Genomic DNA, 23,028 nt, shown 5'->3' with positions numbered 1-23,028 from the left:
CAGTAATATGTCTGGCAGATAATCTCCAGAGGGAGAAAAACAACTGTGCAAAGCACAGAGGAGTCAATGCATGTAGAGTGGAACTGGAGAATTGTTTCTTGCCATCAAAGCACCATAACTTGTAAAAAGCAGTATCAAATGAATGTTTTCCTATAGTAGTCACACTGCTTTCCAGGTGCCTCTGATCAGTACATGGGCATATGATGCTAGCAACAAAACCATTTCCCAGATCTCTTTGAGTGCTGTGTCCCTGTGGTATTCGTGAGAGAGAACTGAGAGATTTCAGATGCCCAAGTGTAGATATCTAGAAGATAGAAAAAAGAATAGAGCTAATCACCCTGAGCTGCCACTAAATTCGGTTGTGGCAAATCATACACACCCTGTGCTAGGGTGCAATAAGCCAGTGCTGGGAAATGCCCATCTCCTTCTGCTAATTATGTGAAGAATATAGAGGGACATGCCCAGATTTCTTCATCTAACTTGCGTGAGCCTGAAGCTCAGTGAATCCCACGGCTGGTTTCTCCAATCATCAGAGCAAAAAGCTGTATTTCCTCTTATGGCAATCTTTGCTGATTTAGACAAGGGCTCTGCAAAGGAAGTATCACTAAAGACACTCATCCACAATCTCCACCTGCTCTGTGAGTCATCCTGCAAGAGGGAGGCTCAGGACTTGTCTTGACTGACACAAGCACTGACCTAATATCTGTCCCTTTGCACAGTGTTTGCACAGAAAACCTGCGCTAGCCAACAGTGGCAGGGAGGCTTGGCCAGTGGAGCAGCAGTGTCTGGCAGGCAGCAGACCTGTGTGATGGTGGAGGAAGGAGGAATTGACCTTCACAAGGACAGAGCAAAATCCACCTGCAAGGAGAGAGCCAATGTGGAGCAGTTCTTACAGCTGGAAATGTCGAAGAACTCGAGCTGGTTTCTTGTATTACAGATTTGTGGGAAATTATTCCTGCCTTATTATGTGCTATATTTGAGGGGAAGAAACGACACCACGTTTAATGTGCTGGAGGGTTTTCTGCAAAATATACTGGAACTTTCTTCACAGCTCTCCTGTTTGGAACACATGTCACCAGCCAAGGTTAACTGAGGTGACTCTCCTGCACTGGAGTTTTATACCAGACCATGTAGCCAGGATGCTTTAAAAGCGCATCCTCCCTATGTGACCTCTTTATATTTCTCTGAACCTTGCACTGTTATAATTTCTATCCTTGTGTGGTTTACAAGGTGGAAATCCCTCTTCTTTCGGGTAGAGCCTTGCTGATTGCTTCACAGTCCTGGCTCAAACTTTAGATTTTGCCTCCACACCCATCCCATGCAGGTTAATTGTACACCACGATACATTACAGAATATTGAGTTCTGAATAATCTGACTGCTTTTAATTAATCTTACTTGGGCCAGGAATCTATCTGGCCACACCAAGACACAACTCCACACACATGAGTTTGACCTTCCTACAGTTAACAGTGTTCAAACTCACTTCTTCCCATGCTCAGACTTACTTTTTCACCTGTCTCCTCCCATAGGAATTAAGATAATTATTAACATCCTTTGCTTGTTTCTTACTAAATATCTTGCTTGGATTTTGAAAATAGAGCATCAGTGCAGTTTGCATCTTATTTTATATTTTTCCACAGTTGCTAGAGGCAGCTAGGCAATCCCACGGTGTATGAGCAAAAGTCCCCAGAGCAGCAGAACAATCTGACTGTGTTCTGTTACCACCTCCGCTTACGGCACATCTTTTCTGGAACAATAAAATTTGATTGCTTCTCATACATTTGTGGATGGGAAGAAGATATAATACTGTCTTCTACTGGAGGAAGATTATATTGGCCTTCAAATCAATTTCAATTTCTCATGAGTCTTCACTATAATTTTATTTCATCTTTATTTTTGGGTATTACATTTTCATCGCTTCATTCCACTTTAAAAATTGGAATTCTCCTGATGCCTTCCACAATGATAAATTAGTTGTAATTGGGAACATTGCCTTTGATGGGAGAGAGTGGTTTCAGGGTAAAAGTCCTAAATATTTTAATAGAATCCCTTTACTCTCTTCTGATGCTGAAGGGTTTGACTTTTCACTAGGTCTCTTTCTTTTCCCCATATAAATGGAAGTACTCAAGAACCAAGGCAGTGTACAGCACTGTCCAGTGGAGCTTGCACAGAATGTCCCAAATCTGATGTTCGGCTTTGCTGCTTCTTGGTTACACATGCTGGTAGTGCATGCACTGAACACAGACATTCGCATTTTGGGAAGAGACATGGCCACATTTGGGAGTGATGCTTCATAATGGCATTCTGCTTTCCTCTGGACGTGTGAGCCACCTAATCTGATTGACAGTAGATTTGACGTTTTTTATTAGAAGGTCTCTTAGAAGGATCTATGAGTCCCACTGGTCTGTACACTACAGGGCAAGAAACATCATTTCACTATACCAGCATCAGGCCAAAAGTCTGGTCTTGAATTCACAGCTGTCAGTAGAGATTTCTGAAATCTTTTCCTCATGGTTTGATGTGTGAGAAAAACAGGCAGCTTGTCAAAGTCTGAAAAAGACAGCATGTCAAAGGTTTTACCTATCACCTCAGGCCAAAGTGAGAGTCCCAATGAAACTGAAAGTAGAAATTGTCTCGTAATAAGGATGCTAAGCAAAATTTAGCAAGATGTAGTACAAAAAGGTTTGGGGTCCCTTTTTGTATCAGGTTTCAGCCAAGCAGATATGAACTTTAGTATAACACTTAGGGACTAAAGTTGCACTTTCTTATACTTCAGATCTACATTACAATTTCATGGTGGAGCAGGGATGGCTGGCTAGTCTCATTGTGTTCTTTTTTTAAATCCATTACTGGGATATTAATGGAACAGGATTATATGAGACATTAGTTTTGAGAAGTTTGGCACTGATATTCATTGACTTTGCAAATTAAGATGTTAATATATATATGCATATAAACATATAAAAATTAATGAATAAATGAATGTGAGAGTGTGTATGTGCCTTCATATATATACACACACACATATACACACGCTTTTCCTTAATGCAGTACATGACTGAAAATACTTAACCCTCTTACTTATGGTTGAGATATTTTAATTTTCTGCTGCTACCTTTAATTACTGAATGCTAAATATAAAATCCAAGCCTACTAAATATATACTGAAGAATTAGGACTCAGGATGGGTACTCTGAAGGCAAGTATATTATATCATCATGTGATAGCCTGATAACGATGATATTAAGCCAGAAATTAAACACCTTGAAAGATGAAGTAAGTCCAGCTGTGAGGCACAGCTTGAGCAACTGGGGCATTCTCTGATTTCTGATGCTCCTTCCTGGTATACTAGTTCAAACTACCTGAATCTCTGAAATGGAGGTGTTGTCAAAACTTTCTGGTAGAGGTTTCGTAAGTTCCTTGCTTTTTGCTGTTTTCTGATAAAGTCTTTGGCATTGTTCCCCTGACTGTTGGTTTCTCCTTACTCTGTGACCCTGGTTCCCTATGAAACACACAGCTACAGGCACCTTAAAGTCAGTATTAGTCATGCTTCGCTTAAGATTTTCCCTCTGGCTCCCCACCCATTAGGCTGCCAAGGTAAGAAAGTTAAAACATGCCTGTTTGGGTAGGGAGGGGGACAGGGGAGATCAGCAGATGTCAGGGTATCCTTAGGCTCCCAAGCTTCCCACGGGGTGAGAGAATGACTGCTATCCTTGCACTTTCTCTCTGACCAGCTACAAACCCTCTGTCAGCATGTCTTGGACTGTCTCCAAAGCCATGTCTTCCCATTGGCCCTGTCCTTAGAGCAGGTATAAACTGTAGGGGTGGATCAGGAAGGTGTACTGGCCCAAGAGGGGACACGGAAGAGGGGGTATTTTGGTTTGGGAACTCCCTTTCATCAGTGAGTTTTTCTGCCTCAGTCTTACTAGTTTGGTTGAATGAGTAGCTGTGTGTACAGTCTTACTGTAGAAGATGACTCAAGAGGACACAATTACCTATCGGCTTTCATGAAGAGATCCTGCGGTATTTAAAGGTACTTACTGCTGACTTATTCAGGAGAAAACGTCTCACTTGAGGAGTGGTGTTTGGAAAGGCTTCTTTAGATCCTGTCTTTGCCTCAGGACATTGATGGCCCTGATAGCGTGGTTGATTATGAGTTATGAGCAATGCCCACCAGGGGCATTTGCAATGCCACCTTAGCTTAAAGCCATGGGAAAGCTCTGTGGTGGGTGGTAGCTTTGAGGTCTGCTTTTTGCTCATGACTTTACAGCAGGCAAAGATAATTTGGGGGAGACAACAATAACACTTTAAAGCTCTTTCCTGTGTAAAGTGCATCTCTGGAATTAGTGTCTAAAGGAAGTTCAGTATTTTATCCCCTTCCATGGCACAACCCAAAGGACACATTGTTTTCCTCATTGCCAAGCTACCCATGTCATGTCCTTGTGTGCTGCTGATCTTTGCTGATTTTGAGTCTGCTCTGCAGGATCTCTCCAGAAAGGCAGGACATGCAAGCTTTAGACTGGATGGTCAGAAAGTAGGAAAAAGCACCACAGCTTGTGTCAGTAGGCCTTCGGTTCATCTTACTTCTTGCAAGCATGTAGATAGATTCTTCCTGAGAGAGTAGAGGTTGTTATTTGAGCTGCAGTAGTCCTGAAAGTGAATGGTAAAATGAGAGACCCTGCAGAAGGGTCTGCAGGTGGACAGGTGGCTTTTTTTGTCTTTGAGCATTGGCTTGCATATCCCATTCTTCTGAGAATTGGTCAACATGTTCTCAAACCCTCTCCAACTGGACCATCTGCTCACCCACTCTTACACTTCCAGGGCACGTTTCACCTGTTCAGCCCAGCTAGCTCACATGCAAATAACTACCTAAATGCAATCAGAGATTTGAAGGGAAAGGAACTGGGAAGAGGCCAGTCTCAAATTGTACCTGATGCTAACAACTCAGTGAAGGTGGCATGGCCAGAGACACAAGTTGGGTGCTCTCTTTTTGCCATGCATCTTGGTGACCTGCTGAAGCATGTCCTTCTGTCCCGCTTTCAGCTGTAACAGTTATTTTTCTCCTTCCTAGTAACTGGTGCAGTGCCGCATTTTGGCTTTAGTCTGAGAACAATGCTGATAACACACCGATGTTTTAGTTGTTGCTAAGTAATGCTTACCCTGAGCAACGACTTTGCAGTCTCATGCTCTGCCAGTGGGGAAGGGTACAAGAAGCCAAGAGGAAGCAGAGACAGGACACCTGACCCAAAGTAGCCAAAGGGGTATTCCATACCGCAGCATATCGTGCCCAGTATATAAACTGAGAAGAGCTACTCAGAAGGTAGATCACTGCTCAGGTTGGCTGGGTTTTGGTCAATGGGTGGTGAAAAAATTGTATTGTGCATAACTTGTGCCTATGGGGTTGTTTTCTTTCCCTTTTTAGTTTTATATTCTTTCCCCTTGTTATTTTCTGCATCATTATTATCATTATCATTAGTAGTAGGAGGAGTAGTAGTTTTATATTATACTTTAAAGATTGGACTGTTCTTATTTGAACCTGTGAGGTTTATATTCTTTTGATTCTTCTCCCCTTCCTGCCCAAATAGGGGAGAAAAGTGGCGGGTGTGCGAGTGGCTGCGTGATGCTGAGTTAAACCATGACACCTTCCCAACTGGTCTCTACAACTACTTTTCCTTTCTGTGGCACCCAAAACACAAAGCTATAGGAAGGGCTGATGCACAGGCTGGGCTTGTGCTGGCATGGAGTCATGTGTAGTTGGAATATGCCCAGGAAATAGGAAGGTCCTTGAACATGGATGGACAGAGTGTGTGCTCCTACCCAGGTCCACAGACTGGCCAAGTGACTGTATGCCTGTGAGAGGCTGGTGTAGAAGCACCGAGCTGTTCCCTCCACACATGACCACACCAGGATCTAGGTGTGCCTGCTAGCAGCTTTATAAAGGGAATTCCTCATGCTTCAATGTCTTCAACGGTTAGGTCAATGAGATTCAAAATTAAGAAAAGAAAAAAAAAAAAAGGTGACTCTGAGGCCATTGTTCTTAGAGCATACTCACATTCCTGACCTGGGCTTAATATTTTTTCTTTTAGTGACGAGGAACCACCTAAGAGACTGCCTGTAGCTGCAGTAATGAAGGCCTTCAAAGATGTATGATGGCTCTTAAACTGGATTATTTTTTCTCATTCTTTCTAGGTTGTTTGTCCTCATAGCCAACCAAGAAAAAAAGATTAAATTGCAGCATGCAAGTGATATCTCAACAATGAGCAAAGCACCCTTAAACATCCTGAAACTCTGGTGAGAGACTGGTTGCAAGGAGAAACCAAGCACAGGGATTTCTCTGCTGTGGAGAGGTTTTTGGTCTGGGCCTCAGAAGGGGACTGGATCTGCCCTGCCAGAGACAGTCAGGCTCTCTTGCATCCTATCGTGGTTTAAACCCAGATAAGACAGCTTGTTACCCACTCCCCCCCTTCTTGCCCTCCTCCTACTCCTGGGGGAACAGAGAGGAGACTCAAAAAGAAATGTAACTCCCATGGGTTGAGATAAGAACAGTTTAGTAACTAAGGTATAACACAAATCACTACTGCTACCACCAATAATAGTAATGATAAAGGAAATAACAAGGGAAGAGAATACAACACCCCATCACCAGGCGACCTATAACTTGCCCCCCCCCCAGCCCGACCAAGCACCGACCGATACCTCCTCCAACCCTGCAGTCCGCTCTCCCCTTCCGGGTAACTCCCAGTTACATCCTGGGCATGATGTGCTGTGGTATGGAATACCTCTTTGGTCAGTTTGGGTCAGGTGTCCTGTCTCTGCTTCCTCCCGGCTTCCCTCCTCCCTGGCAGAGCATGAGGCTCACAAAGTCCTTGGCCAAACCAAAACATCATTTTTATCAGCTCTGTTCCCAGCTGAAAGTCAAAACACAGCACTGCACCAGCTACCAAGAAAGAGAAAAATGACTGCTACTGCTGAACCCGGGACACATCCAAAATTGAAAGCTGGCAATAATGTGAGGAAAAACTACATGGATAACAGAAACCCTCTTCAGGGATTTCTTTCCCAAAAATTTTGTGTGTTACAAAACACAGTTCCACTCTGAACAAATCATCCCCTGTTGCATCTACCACGGCTGCTCGGAAGAAGATGTAATATCATCCATCAGTTAACATGCCCAGCATCTCACAACATCTGGAAATACAGACAGCAAACATAGTGAGCAAACCTGCCAGCTGCTACTCGGAGCATTTAAGACCAACGTGAGGCAATGAGAGTGGTGGAACAAGGTCCAGAGCTTTATTTCTCAGGTTCAGAAATAAAGGCTAAAATTTTGCTCCTGTGAGCAGGAATGTGACTTGAGGGACCGGGTTTCAGCCTCCAGGTCAGGCAGCTTTACCCTTTCAGCTGTACAACCAAATGGAGGAGAAGCAGTGGTAGAAATCTGGCCAGTTTTTCTGAAAGGTGAAAAGGGAATTTGGGGCAAAGGATGTTATTTAATTTCTTTGGCTTCCTTAAGCTGTTGAGTGGTGGAGAAAGAGATGTAACTACATAACATCAGCTAGATGCAATTAATTATATTGCTGGTCTTTGCAGATGTTCAGAAAGATTCCTGTACATACACAGCACAACAGTGTCAGAGGCACAGGACTGCATAGCCACATGGGGGGCGTTATATCACATGGCAGGTCACAGTTGGCACTCACCAGAAAGCTGAAACACCTGGAACAATACTGGACTCTCTCAGGGAATCTGCATTTATACTTCATTCACATTGTCTTTTAAGTAGGCTGTCATTTGGCTCAGATATGTAGGAAATCAAAACATTAGCCCAGGGATGGTGTCACTATTGAAACAGCATCTGACAACTCCTGACTGCAACTACTTGGTTATTTCAGATGCATCTTATTTCTCCTACGACATGGAGGGGCAGCAGGTAATTTCTATCATGCCCATCCCAAATAACCAAGAGAAGCATCAACAGCCCTTAAGCAGGGGGAAAAAGTCCAGTGCCTGCTCTGCTGCCAGCACAACATGCTGTAGTATCACAGAGGAACATACACCTCAGAAGGAGATGCTAAGGAGAAAAATGGGCACCCCTTTCTTTAGACACTCTTAGGGACTAAAGCAAAATATAAGATACTGTAACAGGATGCATTTGACAAAGGCCGAAGATATATCATGAAAATGAATGGGATAATGCATTGCTTAAAATAAAAAATGTAGTATCACAGAATATAGTAATGGTTTGGGTTGGAAAGGACCTTAAGGATCATCTAGTTTCAACCACCTGCCATGGTAGGGACACCTTCCACTAGACCAGGTTGCTCAAAGCCGTGTCCAACATGGTCTTGAACACTGCCAGGGATGGGGCAGCCACAGCTACTCTGAGCAACCTGTGCCAGGGCCCCACCACCCTAATAATAAAAAATTTCTTCCTCATATCTAATCTAATCTTTCAGTTTAAAGCCATTACACCTTGTCCTATCACTACTTGCTCTTACAAAAAGTGCCTTTCCAGATTTCTTGTAGCCCCTTTAAGCACTGGAAGCTGCCATGAGGCTCCCTTGAGTGTTTTATTCTCTGTGCTAAACAAACCCAACTCTCTCAGCCTGTCTCCATAGAAGAGGTGCTGCAGCCCTTTGAGCATCTTCGTGGCCTTCCTTTGGACTCTCTCCAGTGTCCTTCTTACACTGGGGACCCCAGAGGTGGGTGAAATACTGCATGTGGGATCTCACTGGAGTGTGGTTCAGGCTTCAGTAAGATTGCTCTAGAAAATCTCTCTATGTCTCTGGTGTAGCTTTGGACTGAAAAATTGTCTTTGTCTAGAAATACCAGGGCTTCCCTGAATGACAAGCAAACATACATATGAAGGGGTAACTTTTGCTGTCACTTAGGGGTACCAGTCACTTAATGACTTAATTTCCTGTTCTAATGTCTCCTTCAAGCTCAAAAGTTTCCTGTTGCCTTAAGTTTCTCTGCATGTAGCTATTCTTAGTTTTTGTCTCCTGGAAAATTGAAGGAACATATCAAAATCTTTTTTAAGGGAGGTGGTCCCTCAAGGGAACTAGAGACATTGCCAGTAACTTCACTGTCAGGAGCTTTATTCTTCAGAATAAATATGGTGTCTTTTTCTTTACTACATTTTTTACTATGGTACTTCCACAGAAAAGTACCCTGGTCTTCAGCTCCATGAGTAGAGACGTGAAAGAATACCAAATGGAGAAATGATAGTAAATGGGAACACAGCATTTATGCAAGTGTTGTTAAAGCTGCATGGAAGGATACCTAATGAAGTTTGTCTTGAATACTTTTGCAAGTAAATAATAATAATAAAGGTCTTATACTTTGCACCTAGATTTTAACTGATGTTCCCCACTATTTTGCTGGTGAAGTGAAGAAGACAGCAGGATGCTCTCACACCTCCAAAGGCATTTCTCTCTTGTGAAATGATGGTCCACTTACAGAAATGCAATACCTGTTTCTCGCTCTTTCTTCCCCTGCACTCTGAGGAGATTCCTTGTTAGCTGTTCAATCAATAAAAACCATATCTTCAGCCAGTAGTAAATCGAGTTTATTAAAACAAGGGTTTGACAGTTAATTCAATTGCTAACAAAGTTAGAGTGTGGTCAATACAAAAAAAAAAAAGTGGCCTCATAAGTGAGATACATATATCCTCTAGATGCAAAATTACCTGATAATATGGTGCATTGGATGAATACAAACAAAACCACATCAGTGAGAATATACTGTGGCTATTTTTTTTCCATTCCCTTGTAGTATTTAAGGTGTACACTCTCTCATCAGAGGCTCCAAGATTGTCACCCTGCACAGGTCTACTCCTGACATAAAAAAGAGTTTGCCCCCTTCCTTCTAACTATTTGCCTGCTATCTCTCTGCACAGGCTACCATTTGGGTTCCATTCCCATTGTGAACCAGTGGGAATATTCATTTTTCCTTCAATAGCATGGGATCAAGCATATTCCCTTCTCCTTCAACAGCATGGAACCAAGCACTGCAGGAGTTCACATGGCATCATTTGGTCAGCTCGCAGGTTCCACTCAGTTACTGAAATATGGATTTGGAACATGAACTTTAGTGAAGACTTATGATAAAACTCTGTGCTTACATCAAAGCCAGTATAAAGCGATTGAAATAGATTGACTTTGCAATTCAACATAACCCTTACATAGCCAAGAAAAATGTGACTTTCCCAGTGATTTGCCAAGTACTTTTCCACCTGGCCAGCAATGATTTGTTTTCTGCATATTTCATATACAGCTGAAAATAGCTAGCTGCAGTTATTTTTGTTTGGGAGCAATAATGTTCAGTTTGTAGATTGCTTTCTCCAAGACAGTTCAGAGCACTGTGAAAGTATCTTCACTGACAGAAGCCTTCCTTTGTGTGGATTCCACATGGAGGGAAAGCATTCAGCTTTTTTTTTTTAGTTTACTTATGGGACAGTCTGCTTTCCTGGAAAATATTACAAAACTTGTTGCTTATTTTTGTTTTTACAGAATGAGGTGATCAAAGGTAAAATTTAAATGCAGTCAAGCTGAGTCTGGAGCCTGTTTTCACCTAATTGCAAGTGGTCTGATTTTTAGGACATGCATTTTAGGAAATATTTGGAGACTGAAAAATGGAGACAGCCAAATTACACAAACGTGTAGCTCTGCATTGCTTTGTCCTCCTCCTTCTCTGCTGCCCCTCTTTCCTCCTGTTCCTGTTTTAGTGTTTTCCCCTTACATTCAGTGTCAGGGAGTTCAAAGTACCTGAAAGTTAATCCTATGAAAAAAGGGCCAGTTTCCTCCTTGGAGCAGGTAGGAGGTGAGGGATTAGGGATGCCTTTGGCAGCAGTTTGCTATCAGACTGGCTCACCTGCGTGGAGGAAACCACTGCCTAGCTCCCTAGCTACTCAGGAGTATTATTTGGACCAAAATAATTTTTAAAGTTTATCTTTGGGCCCCTGCATGGAAACTGAGCTCCCTAACCTTGCTTTCAGCAAAGCACTGGCAACACTGCACATCGAAGCAAGTGTTGCAACGACCTCAAAGGAATTGGTGCACACATGAAGAGCTACAGCCTGGTGCTCCGTGCACCCACATCCTGCCCTCACTGCCACCAGTCATCTTACTCATGCTGACACCATTTGCTTGAGATCTTTATCTCACCTAACAACCACTGAAGTGTTAAGCAGAATACCTTGGTGGCCCCCTCAGAGTGGAAAATGCAGAAACGTTAATGCCTTCTAAGGAGCATGAGCCAGTGCCGGGTCCTCTTCGGTTCTTTGCCTGCTTTGTAAGTCAGCCTCAGCAGAAAGCATCAGTGTTGCTACCTGCAAACCTTTGACCAGTATTTTCGAAGGGAACTGACAGGGCCCTGTGAATCTGATGGGTATCACAGCATCTGAACCATGCACCTCTGCACGCACAGGGAAATGGAGCACAGAGAGGTTCAGACACAGACACAGATGTGAGCAGTTTCTCTTCAAGTCACCAGTTGAGTATTGTGAAATGAAATGAATGTGCTCAGGCAGCAAGTTACATCCCTTTCAATCCATTTTCCTGAGGACAATGGACACTAGAGATATATCTGTGTTGCTGCATAGAAAAGGACAAGGGATAACACTGAGGTACCTGACCTGTGATCATCCTACCTTGGTTTTAGCCCCAGCAAACTATCACCAAGAGTCTTTTGCTCCAGAGATGACTGGCATCTGTGCCGGCCTTCTGGCAATGAATAGTATGGACCCAGTCTAGATGTCCCATCAGGACTCTATATACATCATTCTGCAACTCTGGACCAGCTACCTGCGGTACAAACTTCTGATTCTTGCTTTGAAATTTTCAGCAGCAAAGTAATAGAGGATGGGATCGAGGCAGCTGTTCATGGCAGCGAGGCAGAGAGTGACCACCAGTGCTTTGTGCACAGGCAGGTTGGCCTGGCTGCAGCTGCTGTACATCAGGTGGACAGTTCGCAGTATGTGATACGGCAGAAAGCAGAGGAGGAAAAGGATGAGAGTGATGATGATGGTTGACAGTGCCTTCTTGTGACAGACTGCCTTCTTGCGCTGCGGATTCCTGGACTTGGAAAGCGCTTTGATTGCAAAGATGTAGCAGACAATAATGATGCAAAAGGGCAGAATGAAGCCCACAACGAGGACAAAGCTGTTCATCACGAGGAGCCTATGTGTGCTGGAGGGGTGGAGGTCCAAGCACTTGGCTGGATTTATGTACCCAGCAATTCCTTTGGTTAACAGAGGGCTGGAGCCTGCCATCACAAAGACCCATATAGTCACGCATATTATCCTGGCATAATTCATGTTGGTTATTTTGCAGTGTTTGAATGGGTAGACGATGGCTGTGAAACGAACCACACTGAGCACGGTGAGAAAATAAATGCTGCAGTACATGTTCACATACAAGGTATACGTCATGATCCTGCAGAGAATATCACCAAATATCCAGTGTGATCCCAACAGGAAATAAGTGGCCCGAAAGGGCAAGGTGCTCACAAACATGAGATCTGAAACAGCCAAGTTCTGCATGTAAATGTTTACTGAGGTCTTCCTCTGCGAAGGCTGGAAGAAAACGTAAATGGAGAGGCCATTTCCAACAGCACCAAAAAAGAAGATAAAAAGATAAATGGTGGGATAAATAACTTGCTTGAAGCTATCAATCGTACACTTGAAGGAGCTGTTAGTGAAGTTGTCGACTAGCACCATCTTGGAAATATTCATAGTCAGGAGCCAGGCTCTCTGTCTTTCTGCCAGAGTAAAAAGAAGTGGTGTGAGTGCTGTATTACAGACAGGGCAGGGAGTTCAGCTATTCAGGACTGTTCTGTTGAGGGCAGAAATAGTAAGATGTGGATGGCAGTGTAAAGTAAAGGTTTGTTACTGAGTAATTAGCTGTGATGTCCCAGTAAATACACATCTCAGAGTGTAAATCCCCAAGTCATCTCTGAACAGTTTCACTATTACACTATTTCACTATTACACTATTACAGCAGCTGGTTGTTGTCTCAGCCTTTTAAAGGTGAGTGCTAGTGTGTGTGTTTTAATGGCAATTCTCAGATGTTCTCTGTGCAAAACAAGCCAACCTGCTGTCAGCCATTTTGTAGCTGGCAGTTTTTGAGTCCCCGGTTACCTACCATGGAAACATCAAAATCAGAAAAGAAACTGCTGTCCGCTGGTAAGTCTGCAGTTGAGATTAGCCAAAAGAACTGAATTTGCCTTTTGGAACTACTGAAATTTTTCTGGTATGTTGCTGGGAGCATGTGGCTGAACTTTCCCCAGCAATACCACAGCATATTGACACATGTCAGAATGTACAAATTAAGGAAATTTTGACCTTAAACACTGTGTAAACACTGTGCTAGTTAAGCATAGTTCCATTTTTAACTCCCTCCTCCTTACACTGTGTATCTTCTTTCCTGTCAGTTTCTGATGGATGCTTGTCTCTTTTTGTGGGGCCTTTTCTTCATTTACCACTTTCTCAACCTCTTTTGTGCTCAGCTGCTCTGCATCAGACAGTCATCTACACGCACTGCATCTTCCAAGGCAGGCCGTGTTTGCAGCCCTAATGAAAATGGGCTGTGAGAAAATGGGCTGTGTTCACAGAGAGTGACATTTTTCCTCCTATGAGGCTATAATTCAATCCAATCAAAACCACCCATCACTAAAACACTCTAAATAATAGGGTTTTTTCCTCATTAGAGTCTATTTCCTTGACGAGCTCCTGATTTCTTCTCCCAGCTGACCTACAGCTAGTAGTATTTTGAAAGGAAAGTTCAGTATTGTTGCTTGTTTAATAGTGGGAGCAACTCCCTCTCTGCATCTGCCAACATATTCTAGAGATGAAGCACGGACAATTTTAGCCTAAAAAACAGAACTACATGGCGTCCTAGATACATTAGTTTGCCCCATTGAGAGTGATAATGAGTTGATGGTGCACAACTGTGTCGTACCTCTTATTCTGAACCTCACTGGCTTCACAATTTGAAATTAATTTATTTGTACAGGTGGAGAAGCCCTAGGGGGAAAAGTGGGTTCTAGATTTGGGTGCTCTGGAATCCCAGTTACCCAGTGCAGTATTCCCAGTGTGCTTAAATGGGAGGTAATTTGCAAACTCAAGCCATGGTGTGGGAGCCTGAGCTATGTTTAAGGGCAATGAAGCTGGTGAAGGACCTGGAATACAAGTCTGATAAGGAATAGCTGAGGTAACTGCGGGTGTTTGGTCTGGAGAAGAGCAGGCTCAGAGGAGACTTTATCACTCTCTACAACTGCCTGAAATGAGTTTGTAGTGAGATGGGGGTTGGTCTCTTCTCCCAGGTAACAAGTGATAGAACAAGAGGCAATGGCCTCAAGCTGCACTGGGGGAGGTTTAGACTGGAGGTTAGGAACAATTTCTTCACTGAGAGGGTGCTCAGGCATTGGAACAGGCTGCCCAGGGCAGTGATGGACTCACTGTCCATGGAAGTATTCAAATACTGTGTAGATGAGAGCCTTAATGACACAGTTTAGTGGTGGACTTGGCAGTCCTGGGGTAATGGTTGGACTTGATGATCTTAAAGGCCTTTTCCAACCTAGGTGATTCTATGATTGTGATTTTGTGTTCAGAGCAGCCCACAGTATCTTCAGGGCAGCATCTCAGAAACCATCTGGATCCCTCCATACATCAACCAGATGTGCCCTACCAGTCACATTTTACTCAGCCCCACTGCAAAAGGGAGCATGGGAAGTGCAACCCTTAGGCTGGGCTCTCAAGGACTTACCCCCCCACATCATGGGATGGGAGCCTGGTGGCTTGGGGAAGAGGACATTCACTTACACCAGTGTCATGCCCATCCCTGAAGTGCTTGAAATTATCCCTCCAGAAAATACAGTACATATTGAACTTAGGAGTGCTGAAGACTTGAAGTGGGCAAACTGCATATTGGGGCTCAGCAATGCCCCAGACTCAGTAAACACATGCTCTTAAAGGAAATCTACTTTTTTGAGACCCTCTTTCCTCATGATGGGAGAAACAAGATTCCTAAGAACAAATCTTTTTCAGTCAGAAGGGTTTTGAATGGGTTTGGTTTTCTGTAACAAGTGGCAGTCTGACATACACATTTTCTGTACAGGATGAAGGGTCAGCTTTTCTCCTGATTGAATCTGATCTCCTGATTTTGCAGGGAAACATTGCAGCCCGAGGTACTGCAAAGGGAAGAGCCCTTTTAGCTGTTTCTCTATGGCTCAAGCATCCTTGCTTTTAGATATCCCAAAACACAAGAAAATATCATGAAGATATCTGCAACCTGTTGAAGCATTCCTGTTGTGTGTTAAACCTGTGAGTTAGAGCAGTCAAATGAGGATGAAGAACTTGGAGCATGGACAAATTCAAAGCCCTGTTGAGCACTACAAGCAATGTCTTGTGGCCTGCTGTTATCTGCTGAAGGACAGGATTAGGGCAATGAAAACTCAGTTGATGAAAAGCCCTGGTACAAGCACAGAGGCTGAGGCACTTTTCTCAGGGTCTTCGTAAGGGGTTATGTAGCTAACAACTACCATTAAAACTGTTTTCTTCTTCCAGCTAAAGACCTTTAGGAACTTAGATGCACATGTGTAATTGAGAATCCTTGGACCTGGTAAGAAAGCCGGTTCTTGGCTTCCTCTCCAAGTTATCCAAACAAAACTTTCAAGCCATTATAGGATGTCCAAGAGCAAAAGGCTGGAAAGCAATCATCTGAAAGCTGTTCACCACTACGGTGCCTGCCCTCAGTCAAGAGTCAAGAGCAACACACGCAGTAATCATGCGTAGATGCTCATATTACAGATCAATGTAGAAAGGAAGGGGCAGTGAAAGATACATTTCAAGCAGCAACAGAGGAGAAGGAGAATTTTATGCCTCCTTGAAGCCAAGAGTTGTTTACTAGCCAGCTAAGGCTAGGAGATGGCTATTAGATAAACAGAAAGAATTGGTATCTAAGAACAGGCAATAACCTTTGTTTTCACCAGAGTGTCCAGGTGGTCTCCTGGGTTGGGAATGAACAGGGTGGGGTTAGGGTGAAAGAGTGGACCTACAGAGAGCCCCAAAAGAAGAGAAATTAGTGGTAAGCTCTAACAACCCCCTGAGAAAAAAAGAGGGAGAGATAGGGACAGTCTGAAATGGGAATCCCTCTTAAGCAGTACTGCAAGGTTTATCTGATGCATACCATCTAGCACAAGATTTTTCTATATATGAGTTTCCCTGATGGAAGCTCTCAAGCAGGAGCACCTGACACACGTCCCAAGGCTCTGACAATAACCTGTCAGCAGACAGAGAGCCTTTCAGCTGAGCAAGAAAAGGGAGGTTTTTCTGATGTAAATGCTGTGTAAGTAGATTAGGTGTAGAGTTTGGTGGGGTTTTGTCTTCACGTCTGTGAAGTGTTTTAGAAATATTCATGATTTTATTACTATGGATTTTATTAACAAATATTTGCCTCTTATTATAAATTGCATATATATGGTAAATTATATATATTTCTTATGAAGAAATATTTTGCCTTTTATCTTAGCCTGGCTTGAGTGTGATTTAAGGCAAGGGGATAACAGAAAGACATTCTTTGGCTAAGATGAATCCAATACCTTTAGCAAACAGATGGGTGTACAAGCCAGGTAGGCAACTGATAAGAGCAAAATTAAGAAGAGATATGTTTAATTGGAGGAGATACTAAATAAATTAAAAATTGCCCCCAAAACATCGTATTTTAAGCTCAGAATGCAGGTAGCAGTCTAGCAGCAGAGTAAGGGCTACCCTGTAAATTGCCCAGAGTGTGACGGGTATGGCTGCCTCCCTGGGGCAGGTTTTGTGCATGCACGTGTGGGACAAGCAGCTGAGGACATGGAGGGACAAGGATGGCTCTCCTGAGGCAAGAGTGGCTTAGCAGGCGCAGGGCAAGAGCAGGTCAGCCTGAGGAGCAGACTCATGAGATGCCTGTGCAGATTGCTTGGGGGTGCAGGAGAGGAGCCGGTGTTGGCTGTGGTTGTTGCGGGCACTAGGGATCAAAGTGGGACCTTAGGGGTTCAGCTACAAGGCGAGAGGGAAGCTCAGGTCAGACCCAGTGTTTCAGTGCATACATGAGGCAGCAGAGAGAAGAAATTTAGGTATGTGAGGAACTGAGGGATCTTTGAGGATAAAGGGCAGTGATACAGTAATGAGAGACTGCACTGCACTAGGAGTGATCCAGGCTGCTGGTGCTGCAGACTGAAAGGTTTGCAAAGGAGTATTTAATGAGAAGAAACAGGGGTTCCAATGGGCATAAGAGTGAACTGATGAGAGCTGCGAGGGCAGTGAACTCACATCCAGTGCACCTCTGACAAGGTCATAACGGAAATAAAGCCTAACTGCAATAATTAGGGAAGGCAAATCCAACTGCTCCCAAATCCAGTTGGCTGGCACGTGCTGTCTTGAGCAACTGATCAAAAGCAAATCCTACGTGTAATTCTGCACCAATGCTCAAAGCCAATAATAGGACTGGGGAGCTGGCAGGCTTGGTATGAAACAGCAACCCTGGTGCAAGAGGAACCTCAGGGACCTGCAGGAGAAAGGATAATCAGTGGGAGCCTGTGTTGCCATGCTACCAGCTTTATGGTAATGATAGTGTAGGATGCACAGGTGGAGGAGTGGCACTGTGCATAAAGGACTATATAATTTGCAACAGCATAACAATATTATGGCTAAAGAGAAACACTGCAGAGTTCTTGTAGGCAAACATCCCACAGACTAATAATAAAAATATAGAACAAGGAATGAACTACCAAATTTCTCACCATGGTGATGACAGTCATCAGAAAATGTTAAGTGAGAGTAGGAAGCTGAAAGCAGGTAGCAATAGCAGGAGATTTTGGGTGCTTTTATGAAGTTGTGATGCTTCAGCAAAATGAGATATAATACCCATATGCAACAAATGCCTGATTGCTAGAACAATGAGTCCTGCAGCCAAATCTGCAACACAAGATGGTATTCTGTATTTCATCTTTAGTGCTGCACATGTTCAGCAGGTTTTGGTGGAGGGAGTCCTGTACTGGCAATCACAGTAGAGCTATGTTTGGCAGCACTGTGGAACAGAGAAGCAGTCCCAGAGGGAAGAAGCCCACAGAATTAGGGGGTCTCTTTAGAAAAATAAGCAGAAAATTCAACAAAGCCTGTGTTGGAAGCCTACATTCCTAAGGAAATAGACGTTTTAATAAATATTGAGACTGATGTCTATCAGTAGAGTAGTTAGCAAGACTATTGTAAAGAGATCACCAGTTAGAAAGCAGAAGGCTTGTCCAACAGGGGAGAATAAGAAAGCCTGTTTCATGGCAGATCAAATATGGAGAAAAAAACTGAAAACATCTAATAAAAAAAGTGAAGAAGACCTGGTAAAGGATGTTCAGGTTGACAGTGAGTTTTGTAAACCTGTTGAAATATGAAATACTGTTAAGGAACTGGCAGTGTTGCTTGGTGGCAAAAGATCTTTTAGGGACATGAAGGCCATAGTAGAGAAACTCAGTGAATTCACTCTTCCCTGCCAAAGTTGGGGTATTTTCATGCCTGATGGAGCAAAGCGGTCAGAGGAGCCAGGTCCACTCAATGGATGTGTGCAGGAAGTATTAAACCACCCAGATAAGAGGGAGAACAGCAAGTAATAAGTACCAGATGGCTTTGATATGGGTATCCTGAAGGATCTCAACCATGAGACTGCCAGCCAAGGCATGTAACCCATCATTACAATCAGGCACAGGGCCATGGTACTGATGTGTCACCAGTGTAGCTCTCACATCTACAAGAAGGGCTTGAGAGGGCAGCTCAAAGGCCGCAAGTAGGTCTATTCAGTGCTGGGAGCTATCAACTGCTGAGACGGATTTACACCTTTGGTATGTTGTGGGGGTCTGTAACGAAGAATGAAGGCACTGAGCTCATTGAAATGCTAGTCTGATGAGAAAGAGTTCTGAAAAGGGAGATCCTGCCCCATTCACCTGCTGAAATGCTGTGAGAATGATAGATGAAGAAGGTTCAGGGGTTGTTTTATATGCATATACGGATATGCATGCATTTATATGGTTGCATTTGTCAGCCTTTGACAAAGTTCTGCACCAAGGGTTTCTTAAGGAACTAAGGTGTCAGAAAGCTGGAAAGCATGTGTTTTGTGCCCTGCAAAGTGTGGGGCTTAATAAATCAGCAGTGGAGTCTCTAGAGCTTAGTACTTGGAGCAGTTTTATTCAATATATTTATCAATAACCTGGAAAAGATGGTTATCTAGGTTGGCAGATACCATACTGAAAGCTTGGAAGATGAGCATTAGTGTATTTTAATGTAAGATGATACATGCTTTGAAAAATAATCTGAACCATGTCTACATAATACGAACTTGAAACTTGTTGTTACATTCAGGAAAGGGCATTTGACATTGTCATCACTGACCACTTACTGAAGTAATTTCTTCATTGACTGCAGCAGGACATGCAAACAAAAATGTCAACAAAATGAGTGGCATCATCAAGAAGGTTATGGGGAACAAAGTAGGGTATCATCTTGTATAACATCTCCATATATCCCAATAATGACCAGCTCTGGTCTTTGTATCTCAATAAAGAGATTATGGAGTTGGAGAAGGTGCAGAGAGGGGCAAATGAAATAATCAAGGAGACAGAGCAAGGACTAAAAATCTTGAGACTCTTTAGTACAGAAAGGAGGTGGCTGGAGATGGATGTGGTCAAAGTTTACAGAGTCATGAAGGGTGAGATACTGTGAATGCACTCTGTTATTCATAGGGCCCTGCAGTACTGGGAGTTGAGGTACTCAACAGAGTTGTTGAAAGCCTGCTTTCAAACAGAAAAGAGGGTGCTCCTCTGTGCAGCACTGGGAGCTTGCTGCCACAGCAGATGGCTCAGTAGGTTCAAAACAGGACTGGACAAATACAAGAACAATAAATGGGAAACAGAAGACTGGGCAGGGATGTGCTTCCCAGTGCTCATGGACAGCATTCAAGAAGCTGAGTAAATGCAAGGGCAAAGCACTCCAGAATGCAATCAGGCAGGTGATGAGGCTCTCATGTTGTCTCTAACCAGCCTCTCCTATTTCCACCATTAGAGATTGATGGCTAGATGGACATCAGTCTGAGCTGCCAGCTAATTTCTTACAGTCACAACTTGCTCCTAGCTCCTGGAAGTGTAACAACCATAGCTGACTTCACTGAGTTGATCCAAATTCCTGCTGGTGAGGTGAGACGAATGCCTGTAGTGATACTAATACAGATTCCACTCTCTGTCAAAAACCTATTACTGGGAAAGTAGCGTTAGTCAGCAGCCTCAGGCTACCCCCACTTGTAGTGGAGGACAGTCAGTCAAGACATCCAGCATCTCAGTGGACAACGGAATCGATTTCTATGCCATGTCTGGACAGAAGGACACACTGCTTTTGAAGAGGTGAGGTGAAGGAGTGCTGCTGCTAACAGTGTAAGTATGAAACCTGAACTGTCTCTGAAGGTTAAACTCTCATTTTCCAAAGTGCTGATCTCGGACCTGCTGCTCTGGAGCGCCGCATTCACTATAACACTGGGAACTATCAAAGAACACAGTTTTCTGCACATGCAAAGTTAAGTAGGGAAATCAGGCTGCTCATTCAAAATAGAGGTATTTGCTATGTTAAGTGATAAATATATAGAACCTCCTATATGCCAGGAAAAAGAGATGCTCTCTGCATCTATCACAACAACTCTGTCTGAAGAGGACCCCAAACACCACCATCTCATGTTCATTACCCAAATAGGCAGGCAATTACGATATCATTGCTATATAGGGGATCACTTGCATTTGCCACTGCACTTCTGAGAAAAACAGAAGTTCTCATGGTTTTTTTAGAAGTTTGTATTGTATTGCTTCTAGCATTTACTTTATGTTTCAGGGGCAGTGTTACCAAGAGTAAATGTACCAGAATGTAATATTTAGAATTAACACTAAATTCATCAAAACATGGCATTTTATTAACCTTTCTACATGCACAGTAATGGGAAAAGAAAAATAAAGACTCTGACATTTAACACTTTTTATTTTAGAAGTTTGCCATAAACCAAATATGTGTTTTTCACCTAGTTAAAAGAAAAGACTCACAATCAGATCCACAATTCGATTGTTATCTTCCATCTGGCAAACACGCCTAGTAACATAAATCCACCCTTTCTTCTGCCAAAAATATTTATAAAGACCAGCTTTCTCATAGAGAACTTTAGTCAACAATCACAGCTTCTGGCAAATAAAAACTTATTGAAAGTAATACGGAATACAAGTAGGTTGGTTGCTTTTTAATCATTGCAACATTTTAATCTCCATCAGAAAAAGCAGACAAATCCTGTCCTACCTCAACTCATGCGCCTTCTGGTGTGTTCAGTATTCCCTTCTTCTGCTTGCTGTTGCTCACAACTTTCAGGGTTTTTCAATAAAAGGGGAAAACACAAAAACTTGATGCAAAACCCAAGGGCTGTTTATGCAGAAGCCACAGAAAAGCAATGAGCAGTAAGAAAAGGAAGTAAATCCTGATTCAAAGATCTTCCATCTTCTTAAAAGAGAAATGTTCTCAGATCAAGGAGCTGTGCTAGTAATCACGTGGCAATCTTTCATAATTTTCACCCAATGAAAGAGGCTCTGCAGCTACGTGGCATATCGGGAAGCTTTCTGGATTTCTGTATTTGGGCCCACACTTCTATATATATGCTTTCAGCAATCAGGGTTGCTCAAAATATTAGAGGAGATCCCCATATAACCTTCACATGTCTTGTTAGAGATGTAATTCTTGGAATTATGGAAAAGACATGTAATGGGGTTATTTCCCAGGCTTTTCATGCAGAAATCGAGAAGGACGAAATTGAAAGCAGGCTGCTAGGAACTGACTGTGTCATCTCATTCAGCTCATAGTTCAAGGTTCAGTTTACAGAGCTGAGGGACTAATTTTCCTTGAATTTTGATAGGAACAGAATCCATAGTTAGGCCACAAGCAAGTGGCTGCAGTGAATGCCTTACTTCCCCTTAACATTTTACCACTTCACAGTGGAGCAACATTGTCTGCACAGATGGGTGCTCAGAGCCCACCGCAGTTATGAAATAGGTATCTATACATGCTATAGATATAACAGCTTGGTTATTCCTCTTCTGTTCTGTCAGCCCATGCAGGTGGACCAGACATACTCAAGTACTCTCTGGATGCTGTGTTGTATTTTGTATCAGCAGCAGGTCAGGAGTCCATGCATGACTCCTCACCATGGCTCAGTGGATGAGTAGTCTCCAAAAAAACCTTCTTCCCCCCCCATCCCCCATTTATGTCTGTCTACACCCCAGGGTGCTTCAGGTAATGATTGCTATCTATCTTCCATTAGCCACTTGTGCTTGATTCTCATTTATCACTCTCCACTATGGTTCTACTTGTGGGCTTCAGAACAGAAATAGACCTCTCAGCATACTCCATGCAGGGTTGTGTTGGCAATGTGCAATGGCTGCAAAGATCCATGTTACCAGAGCCCACAGATCCCTATGCCCATGGAAGAGGTACGTACAGCTTGCAAGCAGCTCTGCAGGTGTTGTTTTCAGTGTGGGGCTAAAAAAGGAAAACCAGCTTGGCTAGGAACTAGTCTAACACCTTCAGTCTCTGGGGTGAGCACAAAATCCGTAAGTGGTGCTTCTGAGCATCTGCCTACATTTGCATTAACAGAGCAAAGTAAGCTTAAAAAGCTCCCTGATCCACACCTGAGATCTACATCAAGGTGAATTTTCAAGGTTCAGTGTGACAGTGAATTAGGACGCACCTGAGACCACTGCTGGCTAACTTAGACTTTCCCAAATCTTGTGGCACCTAAGCCCGTGGATAGATGTCCTTTTCTAGCTGTAATTGTGCTGGATGTTTCCATTACCATTCCAGCTGTTTCCCCGTCTGCCAAAGTCCGCCTGCAGAGTGGCTTCTGTGCGCTTCCTAGTCCCATTCAGTCGCTGAGAAACATAGACACTTGAAACAGGAGGCCTCTGTTCATGCAGTCCATAT

At 43.3% G+C, this 23,028-nt stretch overlaps 1 protein-coding gene across 1 annotated transcript; it reads right to left on the bottom strand.

Annotated features, from left to right (window-relative positions):
- Positions 1 to 11,330: 11,330 nt before the first annotated feature.
- CYSLTR2 (cysteinyl leukotriene receptor 2) lies at positions 11,331 to 21,697 on the bottom strand. The gene is made up of 2 exons (XM_061353087.1): positions 21,358 to 21,697; positions 11,331 to 12,760 (listed from the first exon to the last, which is right to left on the bottom strand). Exon 2 carries the CDS (start codon positions 12,732 to 12,734, stop codon positions 11,802 to 11,804), a length of 933 nt encoding a protein of 310 aa, XP_061209071.1. The 5' UTR covers positions 12,735 to 12,760; positions 21,358 to 21,697; the 3' UTR covers positions 11,331 to 11,801.
- Between the last annotated feature and the right edge of the window lie 1,331 nt (positions 21,698 to 23,028).

This window comes from Neopsephotus bourkii, unplaced genomic scaffold, assembly GCF_033783945.1.
Source record: "Neopsephotus bourkii isolate Nb327-2 ecotype Australia unplaced genomic scaffold, CSIRO-AGI_Nbou_v1 NB_663, whole genome shotgun sequence".
NCBI lineage: Eukaryota > Metazoa > Chordata > Aves > Psittaciformes > Psittacidae > Neopsephotus > Neopsephotus bourkii.
This window is presented reverse-complemented; position numbering and strand designations above follow the sequence as displayed.

Bases quoted from the DNA above. Each gene is read 5' to 3' on its own strand.
- CYSLTR2 (XM_061353087.1), bottom strand. From the start codon at position 12,734: ATGAATATTTCCAAGATGGTGCTAGTCGACAACTTCACTAACAGCTCC.